Source organism: Pteropus alecto, unplaced genomic scaffold (genome assembly GCF_000325575.1).
Source record: "Pteropus alecto unplaced genomic scaffold, ASM32557v1 scaffold88, whole genome shotgun sequence".
NCBI lineage: Eukaryota > Metazoa > Chordata > Mammalia > Chiroptera > Pteropodidae > Pteropus > Pteropus alecto.
In genome coordinates, this window is record NW_006494611.1 from 12,971,205 (window position 1) to 12,998,164 (window position 26,960).

At 43.7% G+C, this 26,960-nt stretch overlaps 1 protein-coding gene and 2 pseudogenes across 1 annotated transcript in view; 1 reads left to right on the plus strand and 2 right to left on the minus strand.

The window, feature by feature from the left end:
- Nucleotides 1–26,960, plus strand: part of SORBS1 (sorbin and SH3 domain containing 1) — a 156,157-nt gene that overhangs the window by 126,940 nt on the left and 2,257 nt on the right. Inside the window, 7 exon segments of the mRNA XM_006925933.3 lie at nucleotides 1,538–1,584; nucleotides 5,805–5,919; nucleotides 6,066–6,191; nucleotides 7,680–7,874; nucleotides 9,356–10,120; nucleotides 21,636–21,694; nucleotides 24,467–24,579. Coding sequence (XP_006925995.1) covers nucleotides 1,538–1,584; nucleotides 5,805–5,919; nucleotides 6,066–6,191; nucleotides 7,680–7,874; nucleotides 9,356–10,120; nucleotides 21,636–21,694; nucleotides 24,467–24,579 — 1,420 coding nt within the window.
- On the minus strand, nucleotides 5,071–5,189 carry LOC112474124 (annotated as a pseudogene).
- Nucleotides 5,618–5,736, minus strand: LOC112474235 (annotated as a pseudogene).

The following is a 26,960-nucleotide window of genomic DNA, read 5'->3' on the forward strand; positions in this document are numbered from 1 at the left end:
ACAAATGTAGGCATTGAAATTGTGTGGCATTGGTTATAAGAGAGTCATTCAGTCGCCCTTTAATATGTATGTGTGTAGACAGGTAGATAGAAATAGCAACACGAATATGCAAAGATTAAAAATTCCTGTGGAGAATTCATGGCCCTTAAGAAGATCCCTATAAGACTGCAGCTTGAGAAGCTGGTCATATGGGGCATATGTCTGAGAGATTAGGATCTAAAAATAAGCTCAATGAAATTTCTCAATATCTTTTTTTCCCTTCACTTAGAGTCTCCCATTTTTCTCTTTTACTATGGCTATGCCCTCTAATATAGAAGAGAAAGTGTATAATTTAATTTTCATCATGTTTTTTTAGACCAGAAAATCATAGCAGTTGAAGAAGTTGGAGCTACTCACAGTTGGGATCAGAATTATATTGGCAGCTGTAAACAGCTTGCTCACATGATTTCTCTCCCCTACCTTAAAAAAAAAAAAAAAAAGTTAAAATAACTACTTTTAATTGTGAGGAAGAAAGATGTGCAAATAAATATTGTAAGTAAAGGTGAACTTCTTGTTGGAATTGAAGATGAAGAAATTCCAAATAGAGAAGGATTTAGACAAAGTGTAGCAAATAGACTTGCCTGATGGGAACAGGAGAAGTGTAATAAGAGATAAAGGCAGTTAGGTATGAGTGGAGAGAAATTACCCAAAGGTCTTAACCCACTTCAGGAACTGAGATTTGATCTGAGGGACAGTTGAGAGACTCAGCCAACTTCAAAGCAAGGAAGTGATGTGATGGAAGTATTTGAGGAATGTTATTTGTGCTCCTGAGTGACAGTAGATTAGAGTGAAGTCAAAGGAAGCTTTGTGCCTGTAGGAACTAGAGGTCAGACCTGAGAGGGGTTGTGGAGGTGGGGGCGGAGGGAGAAGGAGGGTTGGTGTGAATTAATGACAGACTTGATGAGGAATGGGAGACCAGGGCTGAGGGTGACCTCTAGGCCTGGCGTTCCAAAAGGTAAGGGCGACCCAACAGGAATGCAAGGCTTAGAGAAAGAATGAGTTCAGGGCTCACCTTACCTGGCTTTTTGGATGATCTCACAGACCACGAGAAATACATGGAGTTGAAGATGACGTGAGAGGTGAATCAGGGTTTCATCCACTTGCAGGTTGTAATTTAAGTCAGGCAAATAGAAAACGTAAGAGTACAACAGTGATAATTCCTAAACAGACTCTATGGCTAAGTTTGTTTTTGTTTTGTTTTGTTTTTAATAGCCATAGTTAGCCTTGGGGAACTAGCACTTTAGCTTTGGGACTTTTCTAACCATCTCTGCCCCGATCTGGCCCTCCTTAGGGAGATTCCTATGCATGACATTGATGACCAAACATCCACCTAGTATTCTGCTAAGGGCAGACAAGTGGAATCTTGCCCGGATTCGTACACCATAATGAGATGGTTAAATTGAATTTTTCTGCTTTGCTTTCTGGAAACTTGTGAAAATGTGTCCTTTTCATTGTATACGAATTGTGACTTTAACATGACATTGTTTCTTGTATTTAGATGAGACCTGCCAGAGCCAAATTTGACTTTAAAGCTCAGACATTAAAGTAAGTGCCACCAGTTATTTGTCATTTTAACTGCCTCTTTTAAGCACAGAAGCTCAAGCTCACTGATAGAGTTGGAGAATTAACAGTGATAAAGAAAAAATAGTAATTTATGGAGTTTACTATGTGCCAAGGACTGTTCAGAGCACTTTACACTGCATTACAGTGTTACATAGCTTACACTGTAATCCTGTAAGGTCAGTACAACTATTATTCCTTTGTACAAATGAGGAAACCAAGGGACTGCAAGATTAAGGAACTTGCCCAAGCTGGTCAGTGATGGAGTCAGGATTCAAACCCAGGCATCCTGGTGCCAGAGCCTGGGTTCTTTCCACTGCGCCACCCTGTCTCCTCCTTTGTAGGGACTCAGTTTGCTTATTTTAAGTGGTGGCTTGATCTGACTCACCCTTTCTATGAAAGGAGCCAGAACCAGTCTCTAAGAAGATAACTTTATCAGTTTTGCTACAACATCCCAAGAGATTAAAGGCTTATGGGAACCTACAGAAGACCAGGATTTCTCTAAGTATCTTTGGGAAACTAGGATTCCTCAGAGTGCTAGGTCTGTAAAATATTTCTCAGAAAAAAAAAATAGTGTAGAAATGAGTCTGGGGACCACTGCATACTATGTCTGTACCCCCCACTCGAAGAGATACTTTGCCATTGGCATTTAATAGCTCTAGACATCTTTCAATGAAGAAACCTGATTAGCTTATTTAACCCAGTGTTACCTAAATTTAGATGACCAGGAAACCTTTATATTTTCCATGGAATGAAATTTGGGAAATGCTACCAAAGACTGGGTTCCAAAGGTACCTCCTCACTTTATATCTAATTATGGGTTAAAACAGACCATGAGTTTTCATTGGCAGCAATGACCAGTGGGCATCCATTGTCCTGCTGATGGGAGGCCCCACGTCTGATGACAAGAGGGAGACACTGGGAATTACTGTGTGGAGGCTGTTCAGCCTTGATCTCTTCCAACACAGAACCAAGCCATAGTTTCCAGAACCTAGGTACAAATCTGGTGCACTTGGGTACACTTGCAATTACTATAGCCTTTTAGCTCATCAGTTAACAGGAGGTGGTGGCATCATGTGCCAGAAAGATGATGGACTTTAACATCCCGACTATGCCACTTATTATCTCTGTAACTGTGTGCAAGTCACCCACCTCTCCACCTCAGATTTCTTCATCTGTAAAAACGCCTCTCTTGCAGGACAGCTGAGATAATACACAAAACGTTTTGCACGATGTAGCAAAAGTTGTTCAACCAGAGAGAGGATAACAAAGATATATAATTTTTAGTTTAATCAAGTAGTTACCTTCTTCTCTTTTTTCTTTGAATTGAGAAAGGTCCATGTAATATTCATTGAATGGTGTTGTGTTGACAGTATTACATTTCCCTAAATTTCATTTTAAAAAAGTCTTAAACCACTCTTTTTCTTTAGAGCAACCCTGTCAAATAGAATGGGAGAAAGCTGAGGTAGAAAGAACTTGTCACCATGTACCAACACTGCCAATACTGGAGGGTTTCTTCCTCCTGACTCAGTGCTTACGTCATGCCATTCTGTCTCCAAAGAAAGTTGATAAAATTTTTTTAAAAGAGGAAATGACAGATCCATAGACGTGAGTCTTTTAAACATCTTCAGTCACTAGGTTCTGTTTTTTCCCATAGAATATATATTACTTTAAAAAATGTTCTATGAGAGTACTTGATTCAACAAAGTTGGCATGTTTCTTTCCCATGGGACTTCTCTGAGCCTCTACTGTGCTGATGTACATGGTGACACTCCAGGAAAGATCTAAAATATATATCGTTATTGTACGTCAAACCTCGCTAGCACCAGACCTTACCACGTGGTTCTTTGGGAGATGGGAATGGTCCACAGCATGGGCAGGAAGGCAGCCCCAGGCACCCCGTGGTGCATCTCCTTTGGCCATGACTCCAGACCTCTCACTCACACGAGCTTATCTCCTCCTGTACTAAGAGTGAGGCCATTATGGCTCTCACCTGCCTGTATAGCTGCAAGTCACTTAGAGTGACAGGGCTGGAGCCTGCAGACCTCCAGCAGGGGTGCATGTGCTGAGGGTCTGCTCGTCTGTGTGTCTGTGGCTGGGAAAAGGGAAGAGGGAATTCAAAACACACCCAAGGAGGGCTATGGCAAAAATTTGACGAAAAACATTCCTTCTTACGGAGACATGCCCTGGATCCCCCTCACGGGCCTCTTTAGGATTAGAATCCTGTCTACCCATGTGAGACTCACAAAGGATGCCTTGTTCTTTCATTCAACACAGTGCTTACTTTGTGTAAAGTTTTCCAGATGTGCTCTATTGTTTAGCCAGCATCTCTCACTTACCGTGGGACTTCCTGACACACTGCAAAGCATTCACACCCCGTCTAAATTGCAGTCAGACACCTGTCTTTCCAGGCTGTTGGTTTGGCACAAATGAAAAAGATCTAGGTCTTTATTATTATTATTATTATTCAAGAAAATTTCAAGTTACAATTTTTGTTCTTCTTTTTAGTTCTATTTCGTTTATGTTATCTTCTTGTCTCCTTTTTTTTTTCTCAAAAGGAATCCTGATTAGAGGTTAACATCATCATTATTGAGGCAAACAAAGGGGATGGATATGGAAAAGTTGAAAAAAGGCATGAAGAACACTTTTCTTTCCCAGATTCCATTGTGTTGAAAAGAAGTGAATTAACATTTACTAAGTGTTAACTGTATGACAGGCACCCTGCTGAGTGTTTTATTTGTAGTTTGTTGCTGAATCCTTCAACTCTTGAGTTAGCTCCTATTTTGATTAAGTATCTCAGAGATACCAAGTATTTTGCCCAAGGTTCCAGAGCTAGTAAATGGCATATAATTAGGTTTGAACCCAGATCTGCCTGATTTCAGAGCCTTTCTACTGCACTATGATAGATGGATGGATGATGAGATGTGTGGGTGAATGGACGGCCAAATGGGTGGATTGATAGAAGATGTTAATTCATGAGAAAATATTTGAGAGTAATTTAAAACAATGAAGGTATGCCTTGCCAGGGCAGAGAAGAGAGTAGTGAAGGCAGTCAGAGTATCTAGAAAGAAATATTTTTCATCAGTGAACATCAGTTAAGACTACTGAGTGCATTGCTTTGTGTTACATAATTATTCTGAGCATAAGACGACATTCACAAAAATACATGGAGAAAACCACAAGGAACTAAGAAAGCCTCTGAGCACTTTTGAGTGCTCCTCAGTTTAAGAGTTAACATCCATCCCACAAAAAGCCTTGAGAAATTCCAAATGTATTGTGATTTCCTGCATAGTGGAGCCCTCACCTCCAAATATGGAGCCCCACCCCTTGTGTAATGTGCTCCTTTGACCTCACTAGAAGTCTCCTGTCGCTAAAACACTTTTTTTTTTAGGCAAGGCAACCAACCTTTGGTTGACCTCACAGATTGCAAGGACCTTGTCAGTTTACAATCCCATATTTTTTTATTTTTTACACCTACAGCACCTGGTCTTCCTAAGTGGTCTCCCATCCTAGTACTAACCAGACTCAACCCTGCTTAACTTCTGAGATCAGATGAGATCGGGCACATGCAGGGTGGCATGGCGGTAGACTTCAAGCAGTCAGAGTATCTAGAAAGAAATATTTTTCATCAGTGAACATCAGTTAAGACTACTGAGTGCATTGCTTTGTGTTACATAATTATTCTGAGCATAAGACGACATTCACAAAAATACATGGAGAAAACCACAAGGAACTAAGAAAGCCTCTGAGCACTTTTGAGTGCTCCTCAGTTTAAGAGTTAACATCCATCCCACAAAAAGCCTTGAGAAATTCCAAATGTATTGTGATTTCCTGCATAGTGGAGCCCTCACCTCCAAATATGGAGCCCCACCCCTTGTGTAATGTGCTCCTTTGACCTCACTAGAAGTCTCCTGTCGCTAAAACACTTTTTTTTTTAGGCAAGGCAACCAACCTTTGGTTGACCTCACAGATTGCAAGGACCTTGTCAGTTTACAATCCCATATTTTTTTATTTTTTACACCTACAGCACCTGGTCTTCCTAAGTGGTCTCCCATCCTAGTACTAACCAGACCCAACCCTGCTTAGCTTCTGAGATCAGATGGGATCGGGCTTGTTCAGGGTGGCATGGCCATGGATGAAAACTGTGTGTCTTAATCTCACACATATCGAAACATCTTCTAAAATGCATGACCCTCTGTTGACAGGGAGCTTCCTCTGCAAAAGGGAGACATCGTTTACATTTATAAGCAGATCGATCAGAACTGGTACGAAGGAGAGCACCACGGCCGGGTGGGCATCTTCCCACGCACCTACATCGAGGTACCACAGCTTCTTCTCTTTCTACGGAAAAGCCCGGTCACGCCCCAAACATCATTGATTTACCAAGAACTTGAGTTTTGTTTCTTCCTCTCCTCTCGTTTCCTCACTTTCTTCTCTTTTCTCTTTCACCTCTTTTCCTTCCTCAGCTTCTTCCTCCGGCAGAGAAAGCTCAGCCCAAAAAGTTGACGCCAGTGCAGGTTTTGGAGTATGGAGAAGCCATGGCCAAGTTTAACTTTAATGGTGATACGCAAGTAGAGATGTCCTTCAGAAAGGTGAGCCGCCCTCTGAACCCGTGCTTAGGGGCCCTCAGGTGGCGCTGTTCACACGGCAGCGTGGCCCTGCAGTGGCATTGCCACTCTGGCAGTGCTGTCCAGGTGCCTTAGGGATGTGAAGGGCAGTCAGAGAATCTTCTGAAGTGAGATATTTTTAAAATAAATCCTAGGCTGGTGTCAGAGGTTAACTACAGGGAGTTCACTGATTAAAGGCAGAATTTCTTGAATCTTAGACATCTTTTATAAACTGTATTCAGTCACATTTATTGATGTGATAAGCACTGTGTAAGTGACTACGTTTCCCAACACAGCAATGTGGCCTGGTGGAGAAAAGCAAGTCCTTTGACACCAGGAGAAGTTTGAAAACCTTCGAAGCCAAAAGCCTCAATTACCTCATGTATAAAATGAAGATAAGTGGCTCTCATAGAGCTGTTGTAAGAGGATTAAATGAAACACCTGTGAAGTCCCCAGCATGACACATGGCATCTTATTGGTGCTCAGTAAACAGGAGACACCAGTAATTATCATTATTATTGCCTTCAAGGAGCTCAGTGTGCTTATTTTGAACACAGTTAAGCAGGGCAGAGACACTGTTCTTCCCAGGAATTCAAACACTCTCTTTACAAGTCAGAATTCTCTGGCTTGCCAAAGTTATTAAAGTTACTAATTTTATTGAGGATTGAGGGAAATGAGCACATGTCTTAAAGGTGAGTCCCTTTCTAGAAAAGAGAAATATTAGAGGCAACCCAATTGCCTAACATCAGGAGATCACTAATTGTATCATTGTTTGTCCATGCGACAGAATATCTTGGAGTGGTCCATTCATTAAGCTGTGTAACACTGTTACAAATATCAAATTATATTTCTTGATAAAGAAAGACCCTCAGTATATGTGGTTAAGTATTAAAAAAGCAAGTTGGAAAAGGGAAATATAGCACATACTCAATTTTTATAGGAAAATATGTGTGAGTCTAATTCACATGTATAGAATTCAATCTGAGAAGTAAAGTACATACATCAAAATATTAACAGTAGTTACCCCTAGTGGTATTATGGATAATGATTATTTTCTGCTTTATGCTTGTGTGTTAATTTTTCTATAATTATACAGGAAAAAATAAAGTTATGAAAAGGAAGGGGAAAAAAAGAGAACCCCCAAAACCTTTGCCTTAGAAAAGAAGTTGGAATATCTGTCTGTTTCGCATTAAATGACTCAAAAACACTACATTTACCTGCTAGCTTAGGGGAATGAATCGCCCCATTTACTGAAATGTTTTAAGACCAGGCTTAACTCCCCAGCATCCAGATAGCTCTATTGCTGTTAGCTTCTCTATCCCAGTGAAATTAATTTCATCCAGGTCTAGCAAGGAAGATTTTTCTGAGCAAAGAATGTGATAAATAATACAGAATAGAAGAGAGTACTGGCAGGAGCCTCGGGCATGCTGAGGCATTGTGGGACAAGGACCCTTGCCTTGCCGTGTCTTACAGGGTGAGAGGATCACGCTGCTTCGACAGGTGGACGAGAACTGGTACGAAGGGAGGATCCCAGGGACGTCCCGGCAAGGCATCTTCCCCATCACCTATGTGGACGTGATCAAAAGGCCACTGGTGAAAAACCCAGTGGATTACATTGACCTGCCTTTCTCCTCCTCCCCAAGTCGTAGTGCCACCACGAGCCCACAGGTACCTAAGCTTCTCGTCACTGGTTTTCATACTCAGCATGACAGACCCACAGTGCTGATGGCACACAGCCCCTCGGCTGGTTCTTCAGCACTGTGATGAAGAACTGTCCTCGGCAATGCAGCATATACACACCGGGGCCTGTTGTCATGCATACAAATGGCATTTTTCACATACTTGGTTGGAGAAATGCTATCGCAGAGGAAAAGAAAGAGCATAAGGTGATTGCTCTGGGGATAACATAACTAAGGAAAGAGAAATGAGAGCCTTTATTAGTTGGTCCAAAACTCTACTGGGAGCATCCCATCCTGGGTAAGGCTGGTGGTCTGGGTGCCACCACCACACTGTACATACCATGGCCCAGTCCTGTTCTCTTAGTCATCTTTCCAGTCAGGGTTGGCCTGCAGAAAGTAAAGATCCAGAGTATTCTTCACAAGCAGAAACCAGGTTAAAAGGAATTTATAGCTTCTCTATCTACACTGGACTGAAAGGAAGTAACTTTATAGTAAAATGTTTGCTTTCCTGAACATTAATTATGAGCAAGCTTGTTTTAAAATATAAATTGTTCTAACTCATCCCATCTTTCCCAAAGCAAAGAAAAAATTAGGACCTCGGGCTCAGGAGAGGCATGGTGGGGCGACTTCCTGTGAAAGAGATGGACTATACCATCATTGTAGGTTGTGGGGAGGATGGCCAGAGGGCAGAGGGCAGGACCGGGGCCCCAGGATGACACTTGGATGGTGCTTGTTTTCTTTCATTCTCGATCATTTCCTTCTTTTCAACTGCCCGTCACTGACCCCAGGAGTTGGTTCTATGCAAAAAGCACAGCAAGATTCATATCCTGTGATCTTAGGGGGAGAGGGTGTGAGGTGGGCGCAGGGCATTCTGCTTTGTAATAATATGAGGAATTCAGCTAGATTTTTTGCCTGACCATAACCAAGTATGACTATAAAACAAAATGACTACACTGTTCATATTCCTCTCTGGAAGGCTCTTTGCTGAGCTCCTTAGAGAGGGTAAAAGCCCAAGGCAAGGCAGTGGCAGGCCACCATTTTTTCCCTCGTGGTTTTCGGTCACGGCTTCCACAGCTTCGGTTGCAGAGAGGGTTGGGTGGGGCATGGTGGAGAGCTTCCACTGTGCTCTTTTGAAAGTCTGATTCTGCAAACCAGGCCAGCACCGTGTGTAACTGCCCTGATGGGACCCTTTCTTCCATCTCCACATAACTTGCTTCTTCCATCCTGCTCCAGACTGCAGAAACACGTGTGTGTGTGTACACACACACACACACACCCACACCCACCCACCCCAGTTTCTCTCCAAACCTAACCGGATGATTTCCCTTTTGATACCAGACCATACTGCTCGTCCTCTCCATTTCATTCCTCTCTGTATATCCTTTGTGGTTATGTCTCTCCTTTTTTCTTTATGCTGACCCTTGTATCTTTTACTTTTTTTGTTTTCTTCTCTCTCTTTCTCTTTTTAAGTTTCCCAGTCATAGCAAGCTCATCATACCAGCCCCCTCATCTCTGCCTCACCCCCACCGAGCCCTGTCCCCTGAGATGCACGCCGTCACCTCTGAGTGGATCTCGCTGACTGTAGGGGTTCCAGGCAGGCGTTCTCTGGCCCTGACCCCACCCCTGCCTCCTCTGCCAGAAGCTTCTCTCTACAGCACTGATCACCTCTCCCTGTTGGCAAGGCCCAGTCCCTCCCTGTCCTTCAGGCTCCCCCATTCAAGTTGGTCCACACCACGCTCAGTGGTTTCCCCACGGGCCCTACCTCCCCCACACAAAGCCTACTCCCTGGCACCCGGTGCCCAGGCCTCCCTTCATGTCAACGGAGACAGTGGTGTCCACATGCCACCTTCAGGTATCCACCAAGATTGCTTCTCCCAGCCACTGCTTGGGAGCTCCGACAGGGTCATCTCGGAGCTTAGCGATGCCTTTAGCAGCCAGGGCAAGCGGCAGCTGTGGCGAGAAGAAAGTGGACAGTATGATAGGAAAGCAGAGAGGGAGGCAGGTGAGAGATACCCTGGTGGACCCAAGATCTCTAAGAAGAGCTGCCTGAAACCATCAGACGTGGTCAGGTGCCTGAGCACCGAACAGAGACTCTCAGATCTCCACACCCCCGAGGAGAGCCGGCCCATCAAGCCCCTGGGTAGCCCTTTCCCGGGAAGGGAGGCTGAGCAGACAGAGCTGCATAGAGGTGGCGAGCAGGCTGAGAGGAAGGCCGCTCGGAGTGGTGTGAGCCAGGTAGGCCTGCAGCATGACACGTGTGCCTTGGCGTCTCAGTTGGCAGGGTGGGCCAGACGTCTCACCCACGGTCCATCTACTGAGGCTGCGTGGATGCCGGTGAGACTCACACTTGCTTGCCTTGGGAGTAAAAATATCCCCCAGGAGGGAATGGAGGCATCATCGATTAAGGTTTCAGGGCTGGGGACAGTTGGAGGCAAAAGATAGGCTCTATTCTGGCCTCTTGAGGTAATTCAAAAGTTACCTCCACTTTGGGTGCCTCCCGGCCTGGTACTAAAGCCCCTGAGAAGGAAGGCCTTCCTCATGCCCCCTTCATGCTGTGAAGAGCATCTCAGTTCGCTTGGACTAACACAGCTGAGAACACCAGGCTTCAGTTTGGCTCAGTGTGGTTTGGTTTTGTGCGAGACACACCTTGTTTCCATAACTCATGGCGCTCCGCCAGTGCTCAGCTCCGTCAGGTGTTTGTCCTGTCTCGTGTTTGTGTGGGTGCGCGGGGCCTTTGTTCTCTGGTGAACAAATGCGTTTTGGTTCTGGGAAGATCATGCAGGCCCAGCACTGGGGCCCTGACAGATATGAGGTCCTTGAATGAGCACATCAGGTTTTTAGATGACTGTCCCATCTTCTCTCTAGGTCAACTACAAAGATTTCAGGGTTTGGATCAAGGTGGCCTTACGGTGTTTTGAAAGCTGAAAAAATTGGGACTGGGGAGAGGTGAACTTGGCAGTTAGACCATGATTCTGATTTTGCTATGCTGCTGAATACCCCAAGTCAAAGACTTTGGGCAGCTTCTACAAAGGAGCTAGGTTTAAATGCCTGCTCACCTCCTACTGTCTAGTGACTTGGGAGTGACTTCCCCTCTCTGAGCCTCAGCTTCCTCATCTGTAAAACAGATAATAACTCCTACCTCATAGAGTAGTTGAGAGAATTCCACGAAGTGATGCATGAGAAGGGCTAAGCGTAAGGGTTGGGAGTAGAACATGGTCAGCACTTTGTAAATGAAAGCTGTCCATTTTGGGTGATCTAGAGCCGCTCTGGAACTGAGAACACTCTAGAATGTCTGTAGAACCAGATGGAATTCTTAACGATGCCTCTCCAAACCATTTATTGTCTACTGTGTACAATGCCCACAGTAGGCTGGCTATGCTTGATCTCAGACCTACAATCCCATTTTCCCTTGAAAGTTTCATTTGTTCACTCAACAAATCTTTATTCAAGACCTGCAGTGGCAGCCTCTGGTCAGGGGGTCATTGCACCCCTTCTCTTGAGGAGCCTGTGGTTCCAGCCATGAGACTGGCGGACACAGCAGCGTCACGGCAGCATTCACAGAGGCATGCTTGGAGCACGTGGGCACACAAAGTTCCAAAATACAGATGCGGCTGGACTTCCAGCTCCAGCCTGACAGTCGAGAGTGGGAGATCATTGGTTGTGGGAAGGACAGCATAAGACATTGATGACTAGTCAAGGTTAGCCTCTTGCTAGCAAGCCACCTGACTTTCCCCAGCCACAGTTTTCTCCTGTGCAAAGCAGGAATAAAAATGGCCCCTCCCTCGTAGGGTGGATGTAAGGATTAAATGAGGAGTTGTGGTGCCTGGTGTGTGGGAAGGCTCCATGAAGTGAATTGTTGCTCTGGCTCCAGTGTGGGGCTGAGGGAAATAACAATACCAGCGGAAGGCTTTGGCTGGCCCTGGAGCAGGTGTTCCCAGAATGTATTCTGTGAGGAAGAAAAAGGTGTTCATTTAAGGAAAGAATAGTTTGTTAGGGAGAGGTGAAGTGGCTGCTTGAAAAGAATTCACTGTCTCTGACACAGGAACAATTGTGTAAACATTCTAAGTCAGTCCACGGTGCCTGGAGACCTCGTTATTGTCAGCAGTGAGTCATAGCGACCTGATCCCAGGACCGGTGTGCACAGGAAGCGTGCGTGGGGCCGGAGTGCCGGGTGAGGTTAGGGGTAAACGCTTCCCGCTTCCTAACCGAGGGAAGCAGGGGTGGGGCGGGCAACCCAGAAAGCCAGGCTCGTTGACCCCAAGTGTACCGCTTCCTGTTCCCTCCCTTTCTCCTGCTCTCCCAGCACAAGCCCTTCTCCATGGGTTCACCCAGGCTGTATGCTCTGTTGAGAGCGAGAGGGTTGCGTGAAAGGGGCTCCCGCCCACCCACCTCCTTCTTAACCCCCTCCTCGTTCCCTTCCTGTGACTGAGAGCAGGAGCTGGCAGCTCGAGAAGCGGGGTCCTTCAGAAGAAGCTTCCTGCCTCTTGAGGCCCTTTTTGGGTGACAGCTAAAAATGGAAAGGACTTCAGTGACAACTATTCTTTGGTGGCCTGTCAGGATGATGTGACCTCAGGCTGTGTCACTTGTTTAGATAAATGCATTCCAGACCAGTTTATGTTATCGGGAAACTTGTTGGCCACTCTTCTCCTTACTGTGGAGAGCTGAACCAGAAGTTCCACTTTATGATAGTTGTTGGGAAGCCAAGTTGAGTATCTGACCAGTAAAAAGAGGGAATTTTACTCAAGAGCCTTAAAATAACAGACATTCTGAAATGCCGTGATCATTTACTCTTCCATTTGTGCACAAGGCACTGTGCTAAGTGCCGCGAGAGTTGGGGACGAGCATCGTCAGGGGCTTCCTGCTGCTCTCAGGAAGGACCATCTTCCTTCATGGGCTCAGAGGCACCATGTGATTTGGCCATTTAGACGGCAACCCAGCCTCCTCTTCCAAAGCCTCCCATGCTTGTTTGCCTGGATAATTCCACCTGTCCTTCACTGCTCTACTTAGATGCTACTTCTTCTAGGCAGCCTTTCCTGACAACACTGCCCCCCACCCTCCAAGACCAGGTGCTCCAACTTTGCGCTTCCCTGCATCTGACCTGTGGGAGCTGTTGCCAGCTCTATGGTATTCATTTGCCCCTTCGCTTGTCTGTGTCACAGTTAGAGTATTAGCACCATAAGGTCGGGGACCATGACACCAAACATACGGAAGATGCTCAATAAATATTTGTTGAGTGAAAGAGAAGATAAAAAATGACTGACCCCACCTAAAGGAGTATGTGATCTTTATTGGGGAAATGACATGTTCACAAATAATTGTAGAGACAGAAGGAGAGTCACAAAGAGCTCACTCTGAAAGTTCAAAACTGGGAGAAATAATAAGCAACGGGAGAGGGAAGGTGGCCGTTTGGAAAGAATTCATGAGAAAAGGGGTTTTTGATCTGGGGCTTATAGAACAGGGGGTTTTAAGATAGGCAAACAGCAGGAGGGTGGTGTTCAAGGCAGGCAAATAGTCCAGACTCAGCCCAGAGGTGCGAATGTGAAAGGAGAGAGTGGGGAATGGGGAATGGTGAGCTCATGGTTTGGGTGAGCTTCGGGGTGTCTGCAGGTGGGTGGTAGTAGGGGCAGTGTGGAGAGGGGCCTGGAGTAGAGGGGCTTGTTGGTGCCACGGTGGATATTCATCAGTACCTCCTAACACCATGTCTGGTCATCTTCCTCACAGTCACGTGACCCTGTGACTCGGTGGTCAGACTTCCCTGTTTGGTGCTAAGTCCCTGCTTTGCCACTTTCCTTCCCCTTAGTCACCTGTCCAGCCCACCCCACCGCCCCCAACTCTGTAGATGTGCAGGACACTTGTGAAAGTTTTGACTTTTCACTCCTTTGTAGCCTCCCAGACTGATATCACATTGGGTCCATTGTTCCTGTTTTTAGGTGTGTGTTCCCTGAACAGCAGAAGGGGATGAGTCAAGTGAGGGGGTGTCTAGGGAGTATCAGGGTCGAGCGGGAAGAGCGCTGCATTGACAGTATACCCGGTTCCAGCTCAGGCTCTGCCATTAGTCTGCCGTGTGTCTTTGGATGAGTCACTTCCCCTCTCCGGCAGCTTCCCAGTCTGTAAACAAAAGATTCCAACAAGAAAACTAAAGTTCTTTCTAGCTTTATTATTCTTGATTAGCTGAAAATCCTGTGCGGACTTCAGTTTTAAAAAAAAAAAAAAGAGGAAATATAAAATGTAAGTAGAGTGTTTATTATAGACCCGCAGACCTTCTCAATTAAAAAATGAATGTTTTTCCTTTTATTATTTAAGGGACAGCTTAAGTAATTGGATAAAACATACATATAAGATGCCCAAGAGTTCAGAATCATCACCTAAGGTCTTGGATTTTATTGGGTATAATTTTGGCCAAGAAAGTTTAGAATGATCAATCAAGAAAGTAAAGGGGAAAATCACCTTGGAAATCGTTATCATTAGCATCATCAAATGTTTATCGAGTTTCCCCAAGATAGAAGCGCTATTGCTGACTGGTATCCATCCTTGGTTTTTTGAGTCCCTACAGTTGTTGAGAGGGCCTCACTGAGTTTTAAATTAAAAGACTCTTTAAAGATCATCAACCCCAGTTTTCCAATCATGAAACTTTTGAGAATCTGGGGTCAGCCAAAGACTCTAGGCCACACATACAGAATTGCATAAAGTTTCAAGAGACTCATACCTGAATCCATCTGAGAGCTGAGTCCATGGACCCCCAGGTTAAGAATCGCCAATCTATTTGACTTTTGTGATGAGATGAGAAAGCGGAGGCCTGAGAAAAGTGACAAAACTTTTGTGATATCAGTTTGGTTTCTAAAGGGAAGGAAGCCAGTCAAAATCGGAGAGTATGAAGTTTAAAATAAATGTTCAAGGAAAATATTCAGGAAAGCTACGTGTCCTCAAGATGTCTGTCTGAGAAACACAAGAACAAACTATTCTACAGCCTTAGGGAAAGGAGAGGAGAGAAATCTACTCAACTGATGACAGAAAGATGTGCTTTGGTGACATCGAGGGAACATCCTTTTCTACGTGAAAACTAGGTTAGTTTCCAGAAAGATAAGAACAAAGGCATAGGCCTGCTCTGAGCATGGACATCAGAAATAGAAAGAAAGCATGTGATGTGACTCGGAAGAACAAAAGGATGTTAAAGATGTTAAGACACCCAGCTAAAAGTGGGAAACATTTTCCTTTGACTCACTCAGACGGGAAATCTCCAAATAAATACAGAAGGTGTTTAACAATTTATGGGCTGGGGAGAGACACTGGCTGCAGTTCTTACAGCAGTAACCAGGAGGTACCGTCTCAATACCAAAGGTAGGGAACTTAGACCCAGAGTTGAAATGTCCACACCTAAAGAAGTATTAGGAGGAATGGTAGACAGTAGAAACCCTAACGCCAGCTACAGAACACTGAGCAAGTTAAGGAGACCTCTTGATCAGCACACCTCTCCAGCTGCCTGGCATTTCCCTGGCAGAGCACAAGCCCAGGAGATCCCCGTATAGTGGGATGCGCAGGACTTGGAGTTAGAGAGACCAAGGTTAAAATTCTGGGTCTTCAAATTCCCAACTCAAATATATTAGGTCCTACTTTTATAAAATGAGGTACATTAGGGCCACCTTATTGGGTTATTATGCGGATTAAGTGAAATACCATGGAGGTGAAAGTGCTTAGCACAAAGCATATGGTTAGAACTCAATAAATACCTGTTATGTATTTATTGGTAACAGGGAGGGGAAACAGAAGCAGTTTGCTGTATTCTCCCTACCCCATTCCGGCTGATGAGAGGAAGATGGGGGAAGAAAGAGAAGAAAGTTGATCATGGGTGAATCCTTTTACTTTGGGTTACACGAATCCAGAATTTAGAAAATTCAGAATTTATACTCTACAAGTTAGTGCTTCTCCTTATTCTCTCCTGCCTTGAGTACGAAGTCATCTTCGTGGAAAGCTTTTGGTTTCTTCATACTTGAGTACACATTTGCCATTACTCTGCTTGTTTTAGGAAAGAAACAGAAGACCACATTACGGACTATGATGAGATAACTGAGTGTTCAAGTTTAGTGTTGTAATCAGGTTCAAATTACAGCAAAGCTGATGCAGTATCTGTCCAGTAACCTGCAAGGAGATTAAGTCTAGGTGATAAGCAGTTGAACTAATTGGTTTTCATTAGTTTTATGTTTAAGCCAAGACCTTTATCTCAATAAACTCAAGAAGGGAGCTCAGTGGGACCAGAGACTGTGGAGAGTCCTGTGGCTGTTTCCTCGAGTCAAACCCAAGAGCCTGAATCACTCATGTCTTCTAGCTCCTATGACAGAGTTTGCTCATGGCGTTCAGGACCTGCAAATCTTCTGTCAATGTCTGGGCGACCCCTCACCTCCCACACTGTCAGAGTTCTCCCTCCATAGCTGGAGGCTAAGGTCAGAAGCCTCCTCTGCCCAGCCTTCAGTGGGCAGTGGGTGGGGTTTTGTCTCCCTTCAGTCAGGTCATCCCTGCCCAGTCCTAGTTCTCAATTCATAGGGTGTGCACACTCCAATCATGGAAAATTAGAGCCAAAAGGACATTTATTTAAATCGTGTTCAATCTTCTTATTTTACAAAGATCTTCAAGTCCAAAGAAGTTAAGCATTTTGCTCAAAAGATAATACATACGTATCATAGCCTGGCCTGGAAGCCAGATTTTCTCACCCTTGTCCAGTATCTCCCTGGGAGACCGGTGCGGGTCACCAGAAAGGTGGGCTAGGGTCTGAGGAGTTGGGTAGAGGAATGTCATCTCTAAGGGACTCGGGCAGGTTGAGGGAGCAGAAGAGGCCAGTGATATCTCTAGAGCCATTCGAGGCCATGCTGACATCGAGATCCTCTATCCTGTCTGCATCTCCAGGACTTCCTGCTGTTCTTAAGCCTGTGGACAATTTATTTTGGTTTCAAGGCTTTGGCACACAACCAAAGCTGGAAGAGGACGCCTAGTAACTCCACAGGAGCACCAGGTGTTTTGTGGATCCAGAGAGATTAAGAGCCCCAGGGAGGCCAGGGTCAGATTTCTGAGGGACTTCTGTGAGCTGAAGACAGAAGGGCAACAGGACAACGGGGCAAAGATGCCTGCGGGATCGCTCACTCGGAAAGAATGGAGCAAGGGCTTCAGGCCAAGAGGGGCGACCTAGGTCTATGTCTGCAAATATGGAAGAAAAGCAATTTCTGGATCAGTGACTGTCACCTGCTATACTGTTGATGAGGGGCGGGCAGGGGAGGGCAGTGTGCGTGCATGCATGTGTGTGTGTTGGGCCAGTTGCTGTTTTTCTGAACACGTGAAAAACTGTAGTGCATCTCCAAGAGTCCGAAATGTACTGAGCATGAGATAATACTTCCTTTATTCTTAACCCTGGATGTGGTCCTGGTGAGAACTTGTATCTACTTTTAGGCTCAAGTAAGAGCAGACTGTGAGGACCCAGGGAGGGTTCAGAGGGTTACACGAGCCCCATATGTAATTTTAAATTTTCTGGTAGTAAAATGGAACAGGTGAAATTAATTTCAATGATATGTTTTAATTAACCCAATATATCAAAGTGGCATTTTAATATATAGTCAAGATAAGAATTAACGAGATAGTTTCTATTCTTTATTTTATAATACATTTTTGAAATCCAGTATATGTATTTTCACTTACAGCACATATCTTACTAGCCACATGTAAAGTGTTGAGTAGATACATATGGCTACTTGCTACCATATTGAACAGCATAGGTTCAGAGGAAAAGAGATATAAAATGTACACAATTAGAAAATGGGGCCTGGGAGAGAAAAACATATGCCTAGAAAGAAAAAAGTCTGAAGGTAAACAACCTTTGAATCTAAGGGCAAATCCCTGTCATGGATATTAACAGTTTCCGTCTCCACCAAGGGCTCATCCCCATGCCGCCACCACCACCCCTGCCAAAAAAAAAAACCTGTGGTTTATATTTTAGTTATATGAGATGTTTGATTTAAGTCTAAGGAAAGCATTTCCAATAGGGAGAAATTGAATCTTAGCTAATAGGATAAATGTTTATCTTGCCTTCTCTCTTACTAATAAGATAAATGTTTATCTTACTTTCTTCCTTCATTTTTCCACAAATGTTAAGTAAGGAGCAAAGTCTTTCCTACCTCTCAGGGATGACTTAAGTTTCTACTGGTTGGTAAGTCTGTCCAGATGTGAAGGCTATGCTGATAATTACCATCTGATGTGAATAGGAACTGAGACCAAGGAAGACTGGGCCATCAATATCCCTTTCAGTATTGGGGACCCTTGAGTTAATAATTGGACAATATATATGAATGGACACCATACCTTTTACATCATGAAAAAGTCATCAAGAAGAGAAGTTAACACTGCCTTGTTTTCACTAGAAGCAGAAGCTTGGTGTTGCTATCTTGGTATACCAGTTATCCCTACATGACTCAAAAGGGAGGTGGCTTATGGTGATCAGACACTGAGAGGCTCAACACTCAGTGGCTTTGCCACCTTAGACTTCTCTGAGCCTTAAAAAGCTTTTTTTCTGCCAGCTTCAAGTCACAGAGTTAGTACTAAGAGTCAGATGAGGTCATGATCCTATATGTGCTTTGAAAGCTCCTTTAAAAAGAAAGTGCTTTATAAAAGGGATAATAAAATATCAGGTCCTTCTTACTGTATCACCAAACCTCTTTTAAGTGCCAAACATTTGTTAGATGATCAATTCCAGTCACCACTTTGGGATTAAGTTGATCAAAAGTTGCCAGGGGCTTCTGTAAACCATGTCGGTCATGTGAAGAGATTATCCACATTCTCTTGCTATTCTTCCTTTGACCTGAGGTCATTAGACCACCAGCTGGAGTTTGGAAGTATTTTTATGAGAATTTTTATTTTCATGAGGTATGACCCAGATCAGTCTTAGCATACCGTAGCCAAAGAATCTCTGTATATTGAATAATTGAGGTCCTCCGTAGCCTTGCTCCCAAAAGTTGGTCTGGGACCAGCTGCATAAGCTTCACCAAATAGAAATGCCCAGAGAGGACACATCCCAAATGTGTCACACAGAATCTGCATTTGAACAGATCCCAGGTGATACCAACATATATTAAAATTTGAGGAGCACTGCCCTACAATATCCCATCTTGTAATAGCACAGCCTCAGCTAGGACAGCTGCTGGGACAGGCAACTCACTGCCTCTTGAAGCAGATCTTCTATTGTTGGACAAATCTTATTTTTAGAAAGTCTTCCCTTAAGTCAAAATCTGCCCGGAGGTATCACCCACTCAGGGTGCCCAGAATGTTTCATTCTTCTGCCACGTGAAAGAGAACAGAGTAGGGGCTTGGAAATATCATTACTGTTACCCAGAAGCCTTGATCCAGAAATTGGATGGGTAATGAGTGGGGGCCACACAAGGTCAGCTCCCACTCACCTGACAAAGCCCTGCAGATCCTGAGAAGGAGTATGAAATGGACACTTCCAGTTCTGTCTCTTCCTTCGCTCCTGCCAGAGTCCAAGGGAAGTAGTTTAAGTGATTGCAGTCTGAAAGGGGTTTGGCAAATGTGAGGAGGTTTCCTAAAAGGACAAGAGTGTAAAAACGATGTCTGGGATGGACGTTGGTCCCGCTGGGCATGCTAAAGGATGAGGTCATTTACAGTGGCAGTGAACAGGAGGGACAGAGTGGCAAGAGCAGCCTAGCAGCTTCATCCTTTCCCTAGCTGTGTGACACTGGAGAATGCACAAAACCCCTTTGACCATCAGCTTTCTTGGTTTTTAAAAGGAAACAGAATGATGAACTCTGTCCTGCCTGTTTCTAGTGTTTCTGTAGGACTCGAGTGAAGATAATGTCAGTGAACACATTTGATAATATGAGAAATGGTCCAAGGATAAAAGAGAAGGTCCAGTGGGACAGTAGGTGAATCCAGGAGACAAGTCTACCACTAACTTGCTGTGTGACTTCAGGGGAGGCCCTCACCCTCTCTGGGCCTCTCTGTGAAACAAGTGAGTCATACGCGGAAGATTTCTGAGTGCCCTTCTAGAAGGCCTTGGGGTTGCTGTGGCTCATTGCTATTATGGCAGGTTACCTGGGGATTTCTCCAAGGATGGCTCTTCAAATTTTTATTTAGAGAGAATTTTTAGAGTTTGGAATTGAATCCTCCCCAAGGTAAATGATTCCAAACACTCTTCCATGGAAGGCCTGGCCCCTACTATGGGAGACCCACTTAAAAGATGGGTTTGCTTGACCATGATCGCACCTGTGTTCCCATATTAGCATGTGGTACCCAAGCTGGTGAGTGATAAGTGATGGTTTCATTTCTACAGCTGCATCAGGACACACAGTCCTATTTCTGGAAGCAGGCTCTTTTCTATGGGATATCTGAATTCACGTCATACCTAGCTGGAGTGTGTCATGTGCAGATTTTTCTAGCGGAACAGCCTTGTTTGATACATCAAATATTACCAAGGAGCTTTTCAAAAGTACAACTCTCTTTTCCATTTGTATGAGTACCCAAATATGACAGACTGATAGTTTTATAAGCTCGCTTTGCCCTAGGAGTCTCCTAGTCAACAAGATAACTGAAACTGGTTTTTGGTCCAGCAGCCCATCCATAGATGCTTGTCAATTGAGAGTGAGGGGACCAATGTGTATGGTTATGAAGGGACATAACTGTTGCGTAAGACAGCGCTTCTGTGTCTCTCTCCTGCCAATCTGGGGACCCTGTGTTGTTCATTCTCACTTCACTGCAACCATGTTTCCAACTTCCCATTTCATTGCCTGGATGCTTGCTTCTAACTCTGTACATTGCATTTTCTCCTGTGCACCCACCGTGTTGTCATGGAAACTTGGTGGCTGTAGGCTGCGAGTATCCAGTGTCATCAAGTGTGATGGTGTGGTACATGTATTTGCTCATGCTTTTATTTTGAATTCTTTCCAATGTGACATCTGCTAAAACGTCTCCCTTATAATTTGCTTGGTGATCACAGCCTTCTCATCATTCATTGAGAGCAGGACCTGATCTCACAGAATCTGAAAAGAGCTATGTGGTAAGATGCCTGTTGAATAAGACTGTAGCTTTTCTAAAGAGAATCCTTGCTGACTTCTAGAGTCTAGACTGAAATAATGCCTGGTTAACTCACAGAGGCATTATTTACAAGAATTATGTATCAATTGTAGTAGAGAGAGATGTTAGGCCATGCCTTTCCCTCTCAAAAAAAGCAGAGAAATTTAGAGATGATATTTCTACATGTGGGGTTATATTAATGTATTAGTGCATGATTGGGGATACATACTTGCATTTCTATCCTGAAGTTATTCCATTTGTAACAGTTACTCACTAATTAAAGGCTTTTATGCTGCTGCCTTTTTTTTTTTTTAATATTCATACTAAATTCCAAATTCTTCTGTATCTTACCTGTTTTTCCATGCTTACGCCTGGATCCTTCCTGCACTCCACTACTGGAATATCTATTTTTTTAACCTGGATCTTCAACTCTGTTGTTTCCCTGGACTTATGTGCTCCGTCTGGAATGTTACATCTCTTCCTCTCTTTCTTTTTTTTTTTTTTTTGTCCCCATGTTGACTGTTGGGTTTCTGGATATCTCGGGGCCACCTCACAGGAAGCAGTTTGCAATGAGATCATAAACATTGCCGAAAAATCTGTTCATTACTGCAGCACTGTTTCTCATCCCCTTGACTTTCATCACAAGGTATCCCCTTCTGACAATAAATCATCTTTAATCATTTCTCAGCAACCTCAAGCCCAGCAGCGAAGAGTCACCCCAGACAGGAGTCAAGCCTCACAAGATTTGTAAGTATACTTGGCAAACTTCAGTTCTCATGGTTTTAGTAGACTCTTGGTGGGCTTAGGAAGTAGATCATTGACTCTCTGCAGACAGGGGCAGCCATGAATGAATCACTCCCAACTTCTCCGAAGAGTACGTGTTCCCCATCAGCCAGTATGAAAACAGGTGATGGGTAAATAAAGGAAGTCGTGGATTACTGGGAGAGAGAGACAAGTAAAGAATGAACTGCCATACAAGGGCAAATGGGAGCCGTGCTGACTGGTTTCAGTCCTAGTATTGTGGGACTAGGGAGGAAGGAATGGTTAATTCTGACTGCAGCTGAGTGAATAGGATTGATCCATTTATTTTCAAAAAATTATTGGCTATCTTCTATGTTTTAAGCACATAGTAGTAAACTCCATTCACAGAGGAAGAGGATTTAGAATGAGCATTGAAAGATAAGTTGGATTTGAGAGCTAGAACAGGGGTCTTCCCAGCTGAAGAAACTACACGTGTAAAAAGGCCTGGAGTAGGTAGAGTATTTAGACAACTTCAAAAATGCCTGTGTGACCACAGGATACAGTTCAGGGAGGAAATAGAGACAAAACTCAAGAAGTAGATTGTGGCCAGATTGTAGAAACCATAATGCAATTGAAATAAGTTTGGATTATATTCTGCAGGCACTTAGGAGCCAGTAGAGGATTTTGAAGTGAGGAGGAGCAGATAGTGATTATATTTTGCTTTTGGGAGATGACTCTGACACTGAAGTCAATGGCGGATATCAGAGATGAGGGACAAAGATATTGGTTAGGAGATGTTAATCCAGCAAAGAAGTGATGGAAGCCTAAGCTAGGACAGAAGGAGTGCTTCATGACCATGGAAGTATGTAAGATTACCCAAGGGGATGCAAAGTAAAGGGAGAAGGGAGATGAGGGTAGATCCTTGGAGAACCAACTCTTAAGGCAACAGGGAAGTAGAAGCGAAGGAGACTGAGAAGGAGCAGCAAGAGATGCAGAGAGGGTCTAGGAGCCTTCATTTGCATAAAACAGAGCAGGCAGTGTTTGATCAGCTGTGCCTCCTGCTTCAGAGAGGCCAAGGAGCGTAGGAAATGAAAAATGTCCTCCAGGTGGTCTATTTGGCAACTGAAAAAAATCATTGAATCATTGGTGACCTCAGGGACAGCAGTGTTAGAGAGGTGGAGGCAGAGGCTATCTGAGAAAGGGTTGATGAGTCAGTTTGATGGTGAGTGGAAGGCATGGTGGCAGGGGGCTATAGACTATAGGAGTAGCAGGGACAGAGGAGGTATTTTGAGATGGTTCATACCAGACAAGGGGTTGACCAAGTCAAAAGATGTAGGAGAGCGGACATAACTTAAGGAAATAGCCCAGGGGAGGGAGTTCAAAGTGGCCAGGGGAGGAACCCTTCCTTATGCAGGGGAACAGCGTTGGGCAGCAGAGATGGAACAGGCACAGAGACTTAACCCCAGAGCGGAGGGAAATCAAAGTGCTGTCCACAGCCAGCTTCAATCTCAGGAAATGGGGGTGGAGTGAAGAGCCCTCTGTTGAGAGTCAGATGCCAGAACTGACAGTGGAGGTGGGACAAGGACTCAATGGAACAGTGTCCTGAGAAGCAAGGTGATGAGACTTTCTCCAACCGGTATCCACTATCTGGGAATGAGAACAGAGAAGCAGAAATCAGGAGTTACTTCCCAGAGCTGAGGCTAGCAAAGCATCCACAGTGGAAGTGAAGGGGATAAGGCATTCGAAGGATTCCAGGCTGGGTAGGAGACAGCAGGCAAATACAGAACATCAAAATGTGTTCATTTACCAACTGGAAATCTACCTTTATCTTTTAATTCCTCATTAGAGATCTTCCTCTGGCAGATCCATCTACCAAAATATCAATACTTTTGGATAAATATATAAAATTAAATTGTTCCTTTGGTCTTAGAAGAGAATGAACCTCTTGTTTCTGGGATCTGACTCCACTTACTTGTAGCTAGTCTCTTTGCCCACACACTGGAAGTCACTCATCTCCTGGAAATGGTAGACGATTGGCTCATTTGCAAAATTTTGCCTGTTACTGTTGTGTTTCAAAATTTTGCCTGTTACTGTTGTGTTTCAAAGTAGTGAGTTAAAAAGAATTATGAACTGAATTGTGCCTAGTAGGTGCTTCCTATTTGTCAAAGGGATAACTGAAAACAATAAGCAAAAGCTTTTCCTTGTTGCCAAAGCAGATATCAGATTTCACCACAGTTTTCTCCAGTGGCTGCTGTTAGAACAAGCAGAATAGCACACACCAAATTGCCGTAGGCCAGTTATCAAGTAAATAAAAGTCTTAACCCCATACATCACTGGGATAGAAAAAAGGCAAAACGCTTTCAAGAGTTACATAAAAATGACATCCACATTTAAAAGCAATTAATAAAATGTGTGTCGGCATATTAAGAAACTCAAGGTGGTTTTGCTAAACAGTGAGGCAATTTGTACTTTTTATGTTTTTATTTGACTATGACAAATATATATATGACAATTGACTTACATTCTCCAATGTATATGATCAGAATGTAATGTCTGTCTCTGGACCTAATTAACTTCTGGTTATTCTTGATAATCGACATATATCATATGTTGAACGGATCTCTCTAAATGCTGAGTTAGTCAAGAAATAGCCAATAAAATACTTTTATCCCCACTGATGAGTAGGAAACACTACTAAATGTTGATTTAACTGAAATGAGCTTGAAACTTTTGTTATCAGTGTTTGAGTTACTTAATATTTATTTTTCTCATTGGTAGATTTAGCTACCAAGCATTATATAGCTACATGCCACAGAACGATGATGAATTGGAACTCCGAGATGGAGATATTGTTGATGTCATGGAAAAATGTGACGACGGATGGTTTGTTGGTAAGCAATCTCATCATACTTTTCTTACTAATTGTGTATTGAAGGAATAACTAGGATGATGAGCCGTGCAAAAAGCACTGTTCTCTGCACAGGAAGAAGAGCCTTCTTCCTGCACCACCGTTAGGAATGCTGGGGCACCCAGTTTATGTTTGCTCTCAAGACTGTGTGGGTGACACTAACGTTGGACCTAAAGAACAGATATGCCAGCGTCGGCTGCATGGGAAGGCAGTTGTCAAATTCATTAATTAGGTTCTGTCAGCTTTTCTATTGTGCATCTATCTGTCCTACATTTGGAAATTTTATTTCTGAAAACTCTTATGAAGTAACACGAGAAAATTTGAGCCTAGGTCTCTACCATGAAACCTAAGCATATGTGTGGCTATTCTAAAGATGTTATTTACTCCAGGTTTCTAATAACTTTAATCAAAACAACCTGCTTAATTAAAACAAAGAATTCACCTTTATAAAACAGGGGAGAGAAATATCAACGTTACTGAAATTCCGTTAAAAAGTAGACACTTGATATACTTTCTTATTGACGTTCTGTCAACAAACAGCCCATGAGACAAGAATTATTCTCATTTAAAAGATTCGAAAACTGAAGCCCAAAGAAATTAAATAACTAGCCCAAGGTCACCCAGATAGCAAATAGTGGGGCCAGTATTTGATCTCAGGCCCATCTCTTCCCAAGCCTCTGTTCTTTCTGCTCAGACATGAATATGATGGTAGGAGCCACTGACTCGCTCTTTGTCTCAGTTTTTCCCTGATACAAATAGCTTTACCTTTGTCTTCTCCAAAGACCAGCTCTTTCCTGATCTCTGGAAAACCTTTTCTAAAGTGAAGTCATATTAGGGCTTGGGGTAGTGAGAACAGCAAAGCCTCGGCATAAATGGGAAGCCAGAAAGATTTGCCTTGGCCTCACCAGCCTCTTAGAAAGTTACCTCATCTTCCCAAGGCCCCCAGAAGCCTGCAGCCCTCACTATCTTAAGTTGTTTTGTTCAGAATGAAACCAGATCAGAGAAGTCAGCAGTGCGGTCTGGTAGAAACATAATACAAGCCTTGATTGAAATTTAAAGTTTCCTGGAAGCTATGTTGAAAAAAATGAAACCAGTGAAATTCATTTTAATATGTTTTATTAAATCCAGTGCATTCAAAATATTGTCATTTGAACATATAATCAGTATAAAGGAATTGTGAAATATTTTACATTCTTCTTTTCATACCAAGTCTTAGAAACCCAATGTATATTTAGTTATAGCACAGCACAATTCAAAATAGCCATGTTTCACATGCTCAGTAGACAAATGTGTATCATATTAGAGGGCAGCTCTCGAATACATTAGCTGATAACCTCTTCCAGAGGCACTTACATTTTTTTTTTGCATTTACATTTTTTTATGAGAACTAGGGGTGGGGTAAGGGGCACCAGTTCTCTAATGGAGCATCCCCGGAAGCTAGGTAAAGGAAATGTTTCAGGTTCCTCAATTCCTCAAACACTTCAAAAAGTAGCCTGATATTCAGACTAAGAATAAAGTAACCCAGCAGAGCTCATTCTTCTTGTGCATAAGGAAAGCGCTAACCAGCTACATGAGCGCATCTCTGCGCCTTACTGTCTCAGACCTCTGAGACCTTGACCAGTTCCCCTAGGGCTTCAACTGGTCATTTTAGATGTCTTTAGCTTTGACACAGTCTTTTCGCTTAGAAGTTTCACTTTGGTCAACAACTCCAACCCACTGGTGGTGGCTGCTTGAAATACTGTGTTCAACAGGATTCCGAAGCCATATCCAAGCCAGTTGGGAAAAGGATGCAATGATTAAATTGCGATGTCTGCTAATGAGAGGGTAATAATGACACAGCACACCACACACACACACACACACACACCCCATTCCACCCCCACCCCCTCCACCAATTTTAGAGGGAGAATCCTAAGGAAAGGAACTAGAGGAGGGATCCAGGAGTTCTGGATGTGGAGCAGCCCAGAAAGGGCTTTATTCCCAGCTGGCTTAATGTTCCTGGCTCAGCTGGAACCCTAATGAGGTTGGTAGCAAAGACAGGGAATTAATTTGGGGCTTAGTCAGGCTTATGAATGTCCTTTTGATGTGTGGCCATATCCAGTGGACTTTTAGAAATCCAACAGGTCAGAAATTCTATCTTGTGTTAAATAAATGTGCTTGTTTTTCCAAAAAGAAGTACTGAAAAAAGCAGTGGGCTGGGAGTCAGAAGACCTGGGTTCAAAGTCTGCTTCTGATGCTTATTAAGCTATGGGACCTCAGCAAAGTTACTTCAGCTCTCTAAACTTAGGTTTCCTCATCTGAAAAAATGAGAGTATTAAAAATGCCTGCTTGGCTTACCACCCAGATAAGGGAAAGTGCTTTGGA